General features: G+C 44.9%; 1 protein-coding gene across 5 annotated transcripts in view; it reads left to right on the top strand.

Annotated features, from left to right (window-relative positions):
- Nucleotides 1–14,765, top strand: part of PKD1L1 (polycystin 1 like 1, transient receptor potential channel interacting) — a 329,432-nt gene that overhangs the window by 237,073 nt on the left and 77,594 nt on the right. For all 5 annotated transcript variants that reach the window (XM_056520283.1, XM_056520285.1, XM_056520284.1 and 2 more), the window contains 3 exons: nt 384–487; nt 3,046–3,229; nt 4,264–4,396. In XM_056520283.1, coding sequence (XP_056376258.1) covers nt 384–487; nt 3,046–3,229; nt 4,264–4,396 — 421 coding nt within the window. The remainder of the gene's footprint in view (nt 1–383; nt 488–3,045; nt 3,230–4,263; nt 4,397–14,765) is intronic.

The following is a 14,765-nucleotide window of genomic DNA, read 5'->3' as shown; positions in this document are numbered from 1 at the left end:
TCACTCCCACAAGGGAGACCCACACCCCCTTTCCCTGAGAGGATTTCTAACACTGTGAGCTAAGGAAAAGAGGTATTAAAAAAAATATATATATAGGTGTTAGGCATAAACATTAGATGTACATGGTCAGGATAAGGTACTGAGTATCTCATAAATAAATATATATATATATTTTTTTTTGCGGGATCTGACAGGTACCCTTTAACATCTGTGTCTGACCTCACAAATACTTTTTTGGGGAAAATGGACAAAAAAAATGTTTAGTAAACACTGTACAGTGTTTTCCAGTTCATTGGGATAATATTTTGTTTTAGAGCAATTGTCATTATTACACAGTTTAGTATTTTCTGTGCAATCTATTTACTCTGTCTTTTCAAATATAGGGCATCAGCATTCTGTATTTGCAGCAGATACCATGTTTGAATCCAATCTGACATGGCAGCATTTCCAGTACTGGGCATATGATGCTTGGAAAAAGAAATATGAGGTAAGGATGATAAATTGCATGTGAATTCCACATACAGGAAGTGCTCCTCCCGTGTCTTCTCTATTCATATAGCTACACAAGTCTTTCTGCCCGTGTGATCAGGATATAGGTTGTCTGAATGTCTTATGGAGTCATTTAAAGGTAATGCCTGAAAATGAATGTAGTTTAGCAAAGGGTTATCCAGTTTATAAAATTTGACTCCTACAAAGTACAAATTAAAAATCCTCAATATAAAGTAATTTCATCTTTTAAGTTGTCTACCACATAATCGCTTTCCTCTTACTGGCCCAAACTGTGAGGTTTATAGCCGGTCACTTAGGGTTACGACCTGTAGTATCACTAACATTTGCTGGTTGAGCATACTTGGTTCTAGTGCTGGGACTTATAGAAGGGGGCTTGACTGGGAAGTAATGTGAGAGGCTCAGCGGCAAGATAATGCAATGTTAAATGCACAGTGTGGAGACTTGCTCTTAAGCCAGAGGAATAGAGGGGGAAAGATAGCCTGAAGTAGATGTCAATAATGCCAGATGAGAACTGTAGTTTTCTACCAAAATGGGATTTTGCCTAAGCCAAACACACTCTTTCTGCACTACCGAAGAGCACAAAAGGAGCAATGGTGTGACAAAAATGTAATTCTACATGTTTATGGTGTAGGGTTTATACTGCTGTTATACTGCTTCTGTGTGTATAAGCGACCCCACTGTTTTTTTTCCAAGTTTCTTATCCAAACCAAATTAGAGTATTTTGGTTTATGCAGGCTGGGATTGTAGCAATCCCAAGAGATAGTATTGTAGAAAGTCAACAACTTTGCAAGGCTGGGATTACATATATCAGGCCTCAGGCAGTTTCCCTCCGGCATGCACTGGAGGGAAACTGATGCAAGAACTGATCCCATTCATTTGAATGGGACAGTTCACAATCATCCAGCGTCTCAGTTTTGACGCCAGATGGTTGGACATGTCACATGTCACTGAACAGGGGAATTCAGCTCGCTGTGTTCCCCTGTCCGCCGTCCAGAAACAATGGATGCCGGATGCCATACAACTGATGACAACTGATGCATGTTGTCATCAGTTATGGCATCAGTTGCATTGAGATCTATGCCAAGTGAACCCAGCCTAATTGTACTGCCTAAATTTCATTGTTGCTGCAAACATGGGGTAAAGTTAAATATCTGAAATGTTAATGTGGTAGAGGGTTTGATGCAGGGCAGATGGAATTGCCCTAGGGGCAGATTGCATTAACCCCTTGTATTCGTGACACCAGGGCGTGGTTTATCCTCAATACCACTCAAAGGTATACCGCTGGATCCTAGGCTAGGCATGGGGGCAATAATGATTCCAACGCCAAGTTACGGAACAATGGTAGCTTTACTGAGATAGATAGGTGCAATAGTCTATACAGCTTAGCCAGGCCCACGGAGGTGACCAGTGACTTCAGAGACCTTAGGGCTTGCTTGGACTTGTAGTGGACTGGGGCAATTTTGATGCAGGCCACACTGACTGAAGACAGGTTGACTTTGACTATGACTTGATTGAGACTGACTATACTCCATTTGTAGCTTACCAGGCTCTGACTGGGACCTGGGGGTAGTGGACTTGAGGCCTCCTCTGGACTCCAGACACACTTAGGACTTGACTGCACTGGACCTTAGCAAATACTTAAAGGGGTACTCCGGTGGAAAACTTTTTTTTTTTTTTTTTTTAAATCAACTGGTGCCAGAAAGTTAAACAGATTTGTAAATGGCTTCTATTAAAAAATCTTAATCATTCCATTACTTATTAGCTGCTGAATACTACAGAGGAAATTATTTTCTTTTTGGAACACAGAGCTCTCTGCGGACATCACGAGCACAGTGCTCTCTGCTGACATATCTGTCCATTTTAAGAACTGTCCAGTGTAGGAGAAAATCCCCATAGCAAATATATGCTGCTCTGGACAGTTCCTAAAATGGACAGAGATGTCAGAAGAGAGCACTGTGTTCCAAAAAGAAAATAATTTCCTCTGTAGTATTCAGAAGCTAATAAGTACTGGAAGGATTAAGATTTTTAATAGAAGTAATTTACAAATCTGTTTAACTTTGTGGCACCAGTTGATTAAAAAAAAAAAAGTTTTTCACAGGAGTACCCCTTTAACTGAAACTCAAGAGAGTGAGCTAGCTCCTTCCAGGGTTTTTATGGGGGAGACCAGGAGGGGTACCATAGGTGACCCTTGAGTCACATGGTCACTGATACCTCACTGGGTTACAATCACATGACAACTTTTCAATCACCTGACAACTGTTTTTAAAGACATAACACTTTACAGGTATAATACACTAGATAACATATATACAAGTGAATATAGAAGGAAAACAGGTGCAGTGGGGCCCAGGGGACACTGCAGGGAGACTGCCTGACTGGGCAGCTAGGGTACAGGGGTACAACTCCTGTACTGGGCCACCACATTAACCCTTTCCATACTACAATTACTCCTTTCCAAATGTGTCCTGAATGTTCAATGTCCTCCTGGCATCTACAACATTTTATGTCCCGCTTACTTTGTTATTCTCTACACAGAGGGATTTTACTACTTCAAGTATTTACTTTGGAAATGGGAGCAGGAGGTACAAGAATCAATGCCCATCTGTTTCTACTCAAAGCTCAAGTGGATTTGAAGACTGTAGTTCCATTAATGGTGGAAAAACTGTTCTAAAAGAATTTAAGGATTGTGAAAATAACTCATGTTCTCAGTACTCATCAGGTACAAAAATAAATGCTGCTATAATGTTGAGTGGTGAAATATCTCTCTTTGAATTCAATGTTGTAGCTTGAATTGTCACATAGAGACATTTCATTAATACATGACATTGTTTGATGGGGATTGTCCGTATGTGTGTTTAGGGTCATTGATGTCTTGGATGTGTGTTTAGGGTCATTGGGGGGCATTTATTATTTTTACTCTGTTTTTGTGGTGTAAATTTCACAATTTGTCTCAGATGCTGTTTAGAGACTTTTCAATGCGACTTTTGCTTTAGAAAACTTTTCAAAAACTGTGGAGCTATGCTATAGTCTGGTTAACTTTTTACATTGGTCAGGTATTTATCATGTGCGATTGTCACACAGTTTGTTGCAAAGACCTCAATTTGTTGCAAATCTATACCAACCCTGAATTGGCTCACAAAACTGGCAGTGGTCAGCATTATTAAAAAGTCGCACATTTTGTCGCACAGACTAAGTGCCAGAAAACGTTGCAGATGAGGCTCCATACAAAGTGGAGTACTGAGTAAGAAAATGTGGTCACCTCCATATTGATCATATGCCCTGTGCTATTTAAGACATTCGGTACAGGTACATAGTTTCTACCACACAAATTATTCGGGTAAAAAGATGTTCTCTTCTACACCATTCTTGATGAATCCCCATCCCATCATCGTGTTGGAAGGTAAACTTTTACACCTCTAATCACTAAAATATATATAAATAATGTAAACAGGGCACATTGTTGACTTTTTAGATATAAAAATGTAAGTGAAAAGAGCAAACAAATACTATCACCACTAATAAACATAAGATTAAAATATGGTATTATAAAACACCAGACATCCGGTCCTCAGATGATCTGTCATTTATGAAAAACACTTTGCCCATCCAGAATTCTTAGTGTCAGAAGTAAAAACATTGTAAACTGTTTTGTCAGAAAAGGTTTAAGAAAGGTCAAGACAGATCAAATGTCTGTTGTTCTTTCATGGAATAGTTAAAACATACAGGTTTTGTATTTTGGTTTTGTCTCTTCAGATCACAGCTTGTTTGAAAATTCTGTCCTTCACGGAAACAAGGTTTTGCCTTCATGGTGTGTCTATGTGGCTTGGGCCATTTGTGTTACGTTCAGCCTGATTTGTGCCACCATAATTGTAGCATTTGGTTTCAGGTATTTTATTTTTTTTTAACTTGATTTATTAAGATGGAACTCGTGACTCTTTGGTGTATAGGGGTATTTGCACCTGGGGCATATATGGCATATCCACAGATGAGCAGGCTGACTTTTATGCACTTTACATAAGGTTTGCATAAACTCTGTTATATCACAAACAACGCTGTTTACGTTACTGCTGAGTTACGGAGACTGAATAGCTTCTGATGCTGTATATGGAACTCTCCATAAAGTCAAATGGGAGTTACATAAAAACAGTCTGGCTGTGTTTTTTTTTTTTTTTAGCATACTGAACACTGCAGTGAGGCCTAGAGGCCCTTGTTCTTAAAATGGGTGGGACTTTCATCTATCAGACATTTATGGCTATGCCATATATACCCCGTTAAAGAGTATTAATATTTTTAATGAAAATAATATTTTACATATATGGTTATTGTAATTGTTATCGTCTTTATGACCCAAACTGAATAAAACCAACTTGAAGTTTTGCTGTGCTTCCCTGATTATACACAGCAATGTAACCTTTACATCAACCTATTAACTGTGGCCACCACCTTAAGTAAATGCTGATATATTTTATGTAAACACTGTCAAATTTTTTATGTTACTTAAGATTCACATGATACTGTGTGTCAGCCAATATGTAGACAACTTTAAATCTATAACTCAAGTATTACTTGAAAAAAATCATCACTGTATAGGATCTAAATTTACCCTATATCAAGTTTTTTTATGGTCCCTATTTATTTCAGTAGCCTTTATCAGTTTTTTTCCCCCATATACTGTACATAAGTTTCCTCAAAAATCCCTTTTATCACCTTTCTCTGGGAATTGCTGTCCTAAGACCATCCAGATTTCCCTTTGCTCTGTTGTGTATTCGGCTAATATAAATTTTCTTTTTTGAAATTCTGCTGTAAAATTTTAACAGACAAATGACAAACATTACATGTGTCCGGCACACAGACTGGTTTAAAGGGGTACTCCGGTGTAAATATTTTTTTTAACTCAACTGGTGTCAGAAAGTTAAACAGATTTGTAAATTAAAGAAAAATTTCAACCACCCCTCAAGAATACCACCCTGCTGGGTACACAGTAAATGAATGGTTTAAGAACAGTTAGTTTGAAAAAATACAAAGGATTTTTATTAAAACACAATAGGTAAAAAAGGTAATTTTACCAGATAAAAAACATAATTAACACAGCAATAGTAATATGTATGTATCATATTTTACCATTGGGCCCTAATGGTATAATGTATGGATATGCATTGCTAGTATTGGCCGACCGGTTTATGTTAATAAACTGTTAATCCGGCAATTAGATGTTTGAAATAGTAAAACAGTCTTTTAAGTTGTCAGACTGAGCTGTTCAAAGTCATTTAGGGGTTAAGTGTTTCTCACTCTGTCCGCTGGTCCCCGTGCTGCGACGGGCCAAAGTTGGTGCAGGTTACAGTTGGTATGTTGTAACCGCAAGCTTGGCTGCTGTGCATAAGTTGGAATCCGTCTGGAAGCGGGGCTCTGGCATGAGACTCCCACTTCGGAGGTCCGCGGCAGCTGCGTGCGGCCACGATGGTGTCTGACCTCTGCTGAATTCGTCAGACCGGAGCACTCGTGGAGATGGCAGCATGCAGAAGCAAATCAGTGCGGCAGGTAGGTGAAACTCCCAACTAGTGCAGCAGGTGTATGAACAGCTTGATCAGATAAGTGGATCAGCTTCTATGTAAGCAGTGCGTCTCTGTAGTGCTCTTTTCAGACAGAGTCTTAGCCTAGATGCGTTTCAGGGTGCTCAAAACGACCCCTTCTTCAGTAGGCAAAATTTTATACAATTTGCATACAATTTTGCCTACTGAAGAAGGGGTCGTTTTGAGCACCCTGAAACACGTCTAGGCTTAGACTCTGTCTGAACAGAGAACTACAGAGACACACTGCTTACATAGAAGCTGATCCACTAATCTGATCAAGCTGTTCATACACCTGCTGCCCTAGTTGGGAGTTTCACCTACCTGCCGCACTGATTTGCTTCTGCATGCTGACATCTCCACGAGTGCTCCGGTCCTCTGACGTGCGGTCCTCCGACGTAGGAGTCTCATGCCAGAGCCCCACACAGCAGCCAAGCTTTCGGTTACAACATACCAACTGTAACCTGCACCAACTTCGGCCCGTTGCAGCACGGGGACCAGCGGACAGGGTGAGAAACACTTAACCCCTAAATGACTTTGAACAGCTCAGTATGACAACTTATAAGACTGTTTTACTATCTCAAACATCTTATTTCTGGATTAACATTTTATTATCTGCAGTGCTATATCCATACACTATACCATTAGGGCCCAATGGTAAAATATTATAGATACATATTACTATTGCTCTGTTAATTATGTTTTTTATCTGCTAAAATTACCTTTTTAATCTATTGTGTTTTAATAAAAATCCTTTGCATTTTTTCAAACTAACTGTTTCCTAAACTATTCATTTACTGTGTACCCAGCAGGGTGGTGGTATTGAGGGGTGGTTGAAATTTTCCTTTAAATATATTTTCTTCCACTCTTAACTTCGGATACGGGTTGTGAGCTGCACACATTTGTATTCAGATTTGTATATTACTTCTATTTAAAAATCTTAATCCTTCCAGTACTTATCAGCTGCTGTATACTACAGAGGAAGTTCTTTTTTTTTTATTTCTTTTCTGTCTGACCACACTGCTCTGCGGGCACGCTAACCTCTTGACAAAGCTGCGTCCAGCAACGAAACATGTTGAGGGGGCTGAGCTTTGAAGTGCCCGCTAACCTCTTGACAAAGCTGCGTCTAGCAGCGAAACATGTTGAGGGGGGCTGAGCTTTGATTTTAAACATCAGTGTTAGCTCCTGCATTGGTTGTACACACTGCAGGTGTACACCGATCATGAATGTTGAGAGTGCTGTATAGCATCTAATACCTCAGGAGCGGAAAAACACTGGGTTTTTAAACCAAATTGTGTGCTTAATTATGAGTTAATAATACATTTTTGGGAATATATGGGAAATTGGGTTATTTTTGGGTCCCCTAGGTGACCTATAGGAATTGAACTGTGGGCACTACCGGCAATGCAGGGCACTCCCCTGTGAGGGGGGGGGGAGTGTCCATGTGCCGGTGGCGGCGAGTGGTAGGTCCATGTGCTCGGGGGGCGGTCCTCCGAGTATAGTGTGTTCTACGGGCACTGCGGGGCACTCTTCTGTGAGGGGAGGGGAGTGTCCGGGTACTGGAATCATCCGCAGAGCCCGTGCGGTGGGGCAATGCAGGTGCTGGCATTGTGGGAGGAGCTTGGGTGCGCTCGGTGGGGCAGCCTCAGACTCTGATAATAACACCAGCCATGGAGGAGGAGCCATCAGTGTCAACCCCAGCAGCAGCAGCAGCTAAGCCAGAAAAAAAGACTATTCTGAAGCCAGCAATACTACAAGTCCCAGCCAGTCCAGAATCTATTAGTCAGGTCAAGAGTGCAGGGTGTGTGAATGCTGAGTGTAGTAGTGTTGTGGATGAGAGGAGTGTATGTGGGAGTGTCAGTGGAGGGAATGTTGGTGGGAGTGGTAGTGGTATGAATGGGAAGTCTGGTATGGATGGAAATAAAGTGGATGAGAGTAGTGGTGTGAATAGTGGTATAGGTGGTTCTGAATCTCTTTCTGGGTCTGGTCTGGCTGCCCCCCGGTAGTGACTGCTCCTAGGAGCTATGCCAATGTCACTGCCGGGGGTTCAGGGGCATCCCCGTCTCCGTCCGGCCCTGGGGGCCATTTGCAACAGCACCTCCTGGAGGCTCTACGCAGGGGTGACAGGTCGATCCAGGTAGAGGGAAGGGGTGAGGTCGACCTGTCTTTCTGGATAGAGAGGCACGGTTTGTGGGCTTTCCGAGAGCGGAATGGGGAGGTGGTCTGGTCCCTCCTGACACCCGGGCAGGACAATAATCATAGGAATGTGGTCCGTCTGATTTGGAGGGGCGAGGATGCGTGTCCACCTCGCGCTAAAGTGGTTGAGCTCCTCCTTCAGATGGAATTCAGGGCGAGTGATATCTCTGCCCTGATTCACCCCTACGGTTCGTCTGAATTTGAGGTCAGTTTCGTTCGGCCAGAGGATCTTGAACTCTTCTGGTCAAACTATGAAGTGGCGAAGAACGAGCCTGACTGGTGGGATTTCTCCGTAAAGGCGATTTCCCATCAGAACTCTGTCAAGAAGGTGACCGTTTTGACCCGTAATGAGTCGCTTTCTTGTTATGACATCATGACCTGGCTCGGTCGGTATGGGGATGTGACGGACATGCCCAAAAAAAACTTTGATGAGCACGGGATCTGGTCTGGGGCCTGGACGTTTTCCTTCAAACTCAAGCGTTCAGGCAGTACGGTTGCCCACATTCCGTCAGCCGCCTTCCTTGGACATGATAGGATTCAGGTCTTCTACAAGGGGCAGCCTAAGGTCTGTCACAGGTGTCACCCACTTTAGCGCAGCCTGTACTGTGCAGGTCTGCGCTTTGTGTTGTGGGGTGGGTCATCTGGCCGCATCCTGTCAGCAGATCCGGTGCCACCTGTGTGGTGTCCTTGGACACCCTTTTAGCCATTGTCCTAGCGCCTTCGCCCATGCAGCGGCCGCTCTGGCTGAGGAGAGCTGTGAAGTTGCCTCGGCTGGGGAGGGTACGGGCAGGGATGGGGGCGCAACAGGGCTTGTGAGAAGGAAAAAGTGCCCCGCCAAACTAAGGCGGGAGGAAAATCGTAGAAGGAGTAGGGAGCTGGAGAGTACCCAGGTGGCAGGGTTGGCTTCAGCCCCTGCTCCTGAGGCTGGCCCTGTAACTGCTGAAGCCCTGGAGGAGAACGTGCTAGATGAGGAGATCAGGAGGCTGCGCAAAGAGGATGGCAATATGGCCGACCCTTCTGATTCCTCCCACTATGAAAGTGTGGATGAGTATAGTGGGGAGAGGCCTAAAAAGAAAGATAAGGGCAAAAGGAAAGGGAGAAAGAAGAGGTCCGAGTCCTCTGTTCCTTGTACTACGGGCCAGGTCCAAAACGGAAGCCTGACTGCCCCCCCTCTGATTGACCTGTCAAATCGGTACCTCGTCCTCGATACCATCTCCTCCCCCTCCTTGGAGGGGGAGGGTGAGGGCGGGGTGCCTAGGAAGAAAGAGCCTCTGGGGGGAACTGGGCCCTGTCTTGTTGAGGCACCTTCCTCGGAGGGCAGGGCTAGACCGGGGCCGAAGGGAGACGGTGACAATATTGATCTATCCGAGTCCAAAAAAAGATCAAAGAGTGGTCCTGCCCTCTCATCTTCTTCGGGGGATGAGGGGACCAAAAAGAAAGGAAAGAAAAAGTAAAGGGTGTGGCCGTCTAATTTAATCACCCTCTATGGCGGCACTCACCTCATTGACTCTGGCATCTATTAATTGTGCCAGCATAAAGTCGGATACGGCTAGATTTGCAGCCTTTGATTTTCTCGGCCGTGTTGAAGCCGACATTTTCTTTTTACAAGAGACAAGGTTGTCAGATCTAGCCTCTCTGGTAAAAGCCAGAAGAGAGTGGAGGCGCGGGCCCTCCCACTGGTCTCTTGAGGCTGAACCGTATAGTGGGGTGGCGGTCCTTTTTACTGCTCCTGTTGAATGCCGACAGTTTATTGAAATAGAAATGGGGAGGTGCCTGATCTTAGATGTCTTCATGAAGGGACAAGAGCTCCAGCTCATTAACATCTACGCCCCACAAACTAAGCGGGGCCGTAAAGATCTCTTTATGAGAATTAAGCCCTTTCTTTTTACGAGTCGGCAAGTGATCTTTGGAGGGGATTTCAATACTGTCACGAGATCCCAAGATAGGAGAGGCTCCAATAGTCCGCTGACTTGCGATAGTGGGGCACTGATTAGCATAGCTAGAGAAGCTCGCCTAGAGGACGCCCACATCCGGAGCCCCTCGGGCCACGCGGGTTTCACCTATCATCAAGGTAGTCGCAGGTCTAGGATAGATCGGTTTTATTTAAAGGAGGAAGCCGTCTCTTCCGCAGTGTCCGTGGTTGAGGTGGAGTTCTCTGATCACTGTATGATTTTGTTTTCCCTGAATGTTTCAGAGACCCCCCGAATGGGTAAAGGTTATTGGAAGCTGAATTCGTCCCTCCTGGAGGAAGCGGAGGTAAGACAGTCCTTTGAGGATTTTCTTCAGAGTCAGGTACCTTTACTGGACCTATGTAGTAGTAAGTCAGAGTGGTGGGAGATATTCAAGAAGAGGGTTGCGGGGTTCTTCCGCCAGCTCTCGAGCCTCAGGTCCCTGAACAGGTACTGCTTGTATCAGGGTCTGAGGAGGAAACTCGAGCTTCTCGTTTCGACTGGAGGTAGCCGAGAGGATATCTCCAGAGGGAAATCCTTGCTGATGAGGTGTCAGTACGATAGGCACGCATCTTTGGTTTTTGAGAGGGATTTCGGGAAGTACCGCTCACCTCCTAAACCTTACAGAAATTGTAAGATGTCAGTGAGTAGTAAAATCATTTCAGGACTGATTGATAGTACAGGATCCCTGAATCGGTCCAGATCAGGGATCTTGGAGGTCGTCAGATCCTTCTACTCACACCTCTTGGGGAGGAAGGATCTAGATCGAGACAAGATGTCGGTTTTCCTGGCTGAAACCATTCCTGAGCCAGGGGTAGACCGCTCTCTTGGCGTTTTGGCAGAAGAGATCAGGGAAGGGGAAGTGAGACTGGCGATCGAGGGGCTTGCCCCTAAGAAGTCGCCAGGTATGGATGGCTTAACATCTGAGGGGTACAAGACCTTTAGGGAGTCTTTAGCTCCCCTCTTGACTGAGGTATTCAATGAGTGTCTCTCCTCGGGCACTCTGCCGAAGTCAATGAGGAGGTCAGCCCTGATTCTGCTGTCAAAGGGTAAAGATCCCAACCGTATTGAGAATTGGAGGCCCATAACTCTTCTCAATACGGACAGGAAGCTTCTGGCTAAGATACTGTTTAATCGGTTGGTGAAGTTTGCACCCCGGCTCCTTTCGGGGGCTCAGCACTGCACTGTTCCAGGCCGAAGCACCTTAAGTGCAGTCCTTAGTGTCAGGGAGGCAGTGGAGCGGAGTAGTGTAGGTCTCTGGAAGGGGTATTTGTTGTCCTTAGATCAGGCCAAAGCATTTGATCGGGTGAACCACGAGTACCTCTGGTCCGTCCTCCTGAGATATGGCTTACCGACTACTTTTGTTAATTGGCTTAAGATGTTGTATGCAGGGGCAGAGAGTTTCCCGCTGGTGAACGGGTGGTCTGGCTGCTCTTTTGAGGTGGGATCCGGAGTCCGTCAGGGTTGTCCTTTGAGCCCGCTCTTATATGTGTTCGCGATCGATCCCTTCCTTAGGAGGGTGAGTCGCGGACCATTGGCGGGAATCGGGATGAGTCTGGTGAAGCCGGCTGTCACCCAGAGAGTGGTGGCGTACGCTGACGATGTCACTATTTTCGTCTCCTCGAGAGAGGAGGTTGATGTGGTGATGTTGGAGGAGGACCGCTACTCGGAGGCATCCGGGTCTAAGATCAACTGGGATAAGTGTGAGAGTCTCTGGCTGGGAGGGGGGGATCCTACGTTTGATCTCCCTGACACCCTTCCAGGGCCCCAAAATCAGCAAAAGTCTTAGGCATCACATTCGGCCAGGATGATTATCCCACCAAAAACTGGGACGGTAAGCTCCAGGATGCCACTCAGAAGGTGGACCAGTGGAAGGGTTGGTCTATGACCCTCAGGGAAAGGGTACACCTGATCAAATCGTACCTGCTCCCCTTGTTTATCTATCTGGGCAGTGTATGTATCTTGCCAGAGGCTTACTATACTAGGATCTACAGCCTGTTTTTCCAACTGTTATCGGGGAACAGGATGAACCTAGTCAAGAGGGAGGTTACGTACCGCACGAGGAGACTAGGGGGTTTATCTATGGTAAACCCTGTGGTGTTCTTAACGAACACCTTCTTGAAAGCCAACATCTCAAACCTCCTCCGTGGGTACTCTCCTGCAGGGAATGGTTTTGGCAAGTGAAGGACCTCCGTACGCCCCATGGATATCTTCCGGCTTACGCTACCCTGACTCTGAAGGCGATACGTCGGTGGGGTCTGGGAGTGTGGGAGATCAGGACCCAGTCAAGGCAGTTTCTTGACAAACTGGTTCTGTTGACCCACTTCCAGAAGCCTCTGGCGCTCAGGGACTGCCCAGGTCGGGATCTTAGGGTGGGGTTGTATCTTTTAAACATGAAAAGGATCCCCCAGAAGTTTTGGGACTTTGCCTGCCGCTGCTTTCAGGGGAAGCTATATGTAAGGGACAACCTGAAGTGCAGGAACTCTGATGACCGGGGATGTCACCGAGAAGAGTGTCGGGACACGCTGGAAAGCATGGATCACTTCCTGCTTCAATGTCCCTTTAATATAGGGGTCTACAACCGGGTGGGCGCTTCCATCGGCTGGAGTCAACTTGCCGGCCTTGCCTATCCGGAGTGGGCTTATGGGGCATTTAGGAACCTGGGTGGCCGAGACCGGGGCACTTTATTCTTAGTTAGCTTAGTGGTTAGGTACTACACATGGAATGCACGGTGTTTAGTGTCAACCCAGCAGAAAATCCTCTCCGAGGTGGAGGTCTGTAGGAATATCACCGGTGACCTCGGGAAGATCAGGTCTTTGGAGTATGGCAGTCTTGGTACCAGTAGGGCTTCTCTCCTGTGGAGAGGGTTTTCTTTTGATGTGCCCTAGGTACTAGACCTTTTGGGTAGAGTACCTTTATTTTGGATAGGGGAAGTGTTATAGGGATAGAGATAGGGTGAGAGTAGGGTTAGTTTTAATGAAGGGTTAGAATTAGGGAGAATTGTAGGGGGAGTTAGGGAAAGAGTTTAAAATTATTTTTGATGTATCAAGTCTGCCATCCTTCTTCCTGGTGGTGGGCTAATGCATGTGCACACTAGCTTTATGTTTTGTTTTAAGCTGATATGGTAAGAATTACAGGCGACCAAACTTGGGCCTAAAGTGGGTTGTGGTTCAGTGTGTAGAAGTTTGTGTTTAAGTTGGCTGGGAGGAGTGTTAGGTGGGGAGGGTGTATTTGTGCGTGGTGGTGTTTTCTTTGGGGGACCTGACATGGGTCAGTTAAGCACTGGACTTTGAACTGTACGAACGGTATGGACTCTGACCCATGTACAGGAGGGGTGGTGTGGGTGAGGGTAGTGTTAGTGTAGGGCTTTTCTTAGGGTTTTCTATTGATTTTGATTTCTGTAGTGCATATATTGTATATTTTATTTATATATTATATTTATATGTTATTTATATACTAATATTTAGTGATTTTGTAAATATATTGTGTTTTATATCTATATTGTTTCATATTATAGTTGTTATGGCAGTTGGACCAGTAGTTGTGTTGGCATGTGGCTTATGTGGTTTATTTGGAGTATTTCTGGTTATTTTTTGTGTGTGCTTGTTATGTTTCTGTTTTGTTTTCTTGTTGTGTGTTCCCAAGTATGGATGCTTTTGAGTTATAGCCGGGTAATGCTAAATTTTATGTTTTTATTTTAAGCCAAGTTGTGCTATTTTTATGTTCATTTTTGGTATGTGTGTAAGTGTGTTAGATAGTTTGGACATATTTTAGTAAAGCTGGGCTGGCCGGTTAGGCAGGGTTTTGTTTTTGTGCAAGAGTATTTTGTATTTATAAACAACAACAAAAAACGTGGTCTCAAATGGCTGGAGGTGCTCAACCCCAAATGCAGTTGTGCATATATACTGGGGGAGCAGATCCTGCCCTTGTAGTCCGTTGCTAGGGGCGATCCCCAGCATAAAAATGCATACAATGGAGGATGCCTGCAGCGGACTACAAGTGCCACAATAGAATCCAGATAAACGGTGTGGATGTGTAACAATTAGAATAATACAATACAGAAATGTAGGTGCACTACTGTGGTAGATGTATACAATGACATTGGCTAATCCCTCAACACTGATGTTAAAATTGAGACATTCGCCAGTGTATCCTTATATGAAGGACACACCAGATCCCGCACACCAACGCCAAGGTTTCTCAGATGGCACGGGACCTAACGCTAACCTACCTGTGCGTAATAAGCAAAAACCAGGGGCCAGTGGGCAATTACAGCAGCACTAGGTCGACATGTAGCCTGCTCCCAGTTCCCTCCAGCGTGACTAAGCACACATACAATGGAAGGGGGGAGAGAGGCTACAAGCCCCACCCAAGTTGGCTGATATAGGTGCATGGCCTCACAGGTGCAACCCTAATGCTGCCTGGAAAATGTTCAAGGCGCATTAACATATGGAGTTTACACACCTCCACGTATAAATTTACAAACAACAACAAAAAACGTGGTCTCAAATGGCTGGAGGTCTCAACCCCAAATGCAGTTGTG

The sequence above is a fragment of the Hyla sarda genome, chromosome 5 (assembly GCF_029499605.1).
Source record: "Hyla sarda isolate aHylSar1 chromosome 5, aHylSar1.hap1, whole genome shotgun sequence".
Lineage (NCBI taxonomy): Eukaryota > Metazoa > Chordata > Amphibia > Anura > Hylidae > Hyla > Hyla sarda.
This window is presented reverse-complemented; position numbering and strand designations above follow the sequence as displayed.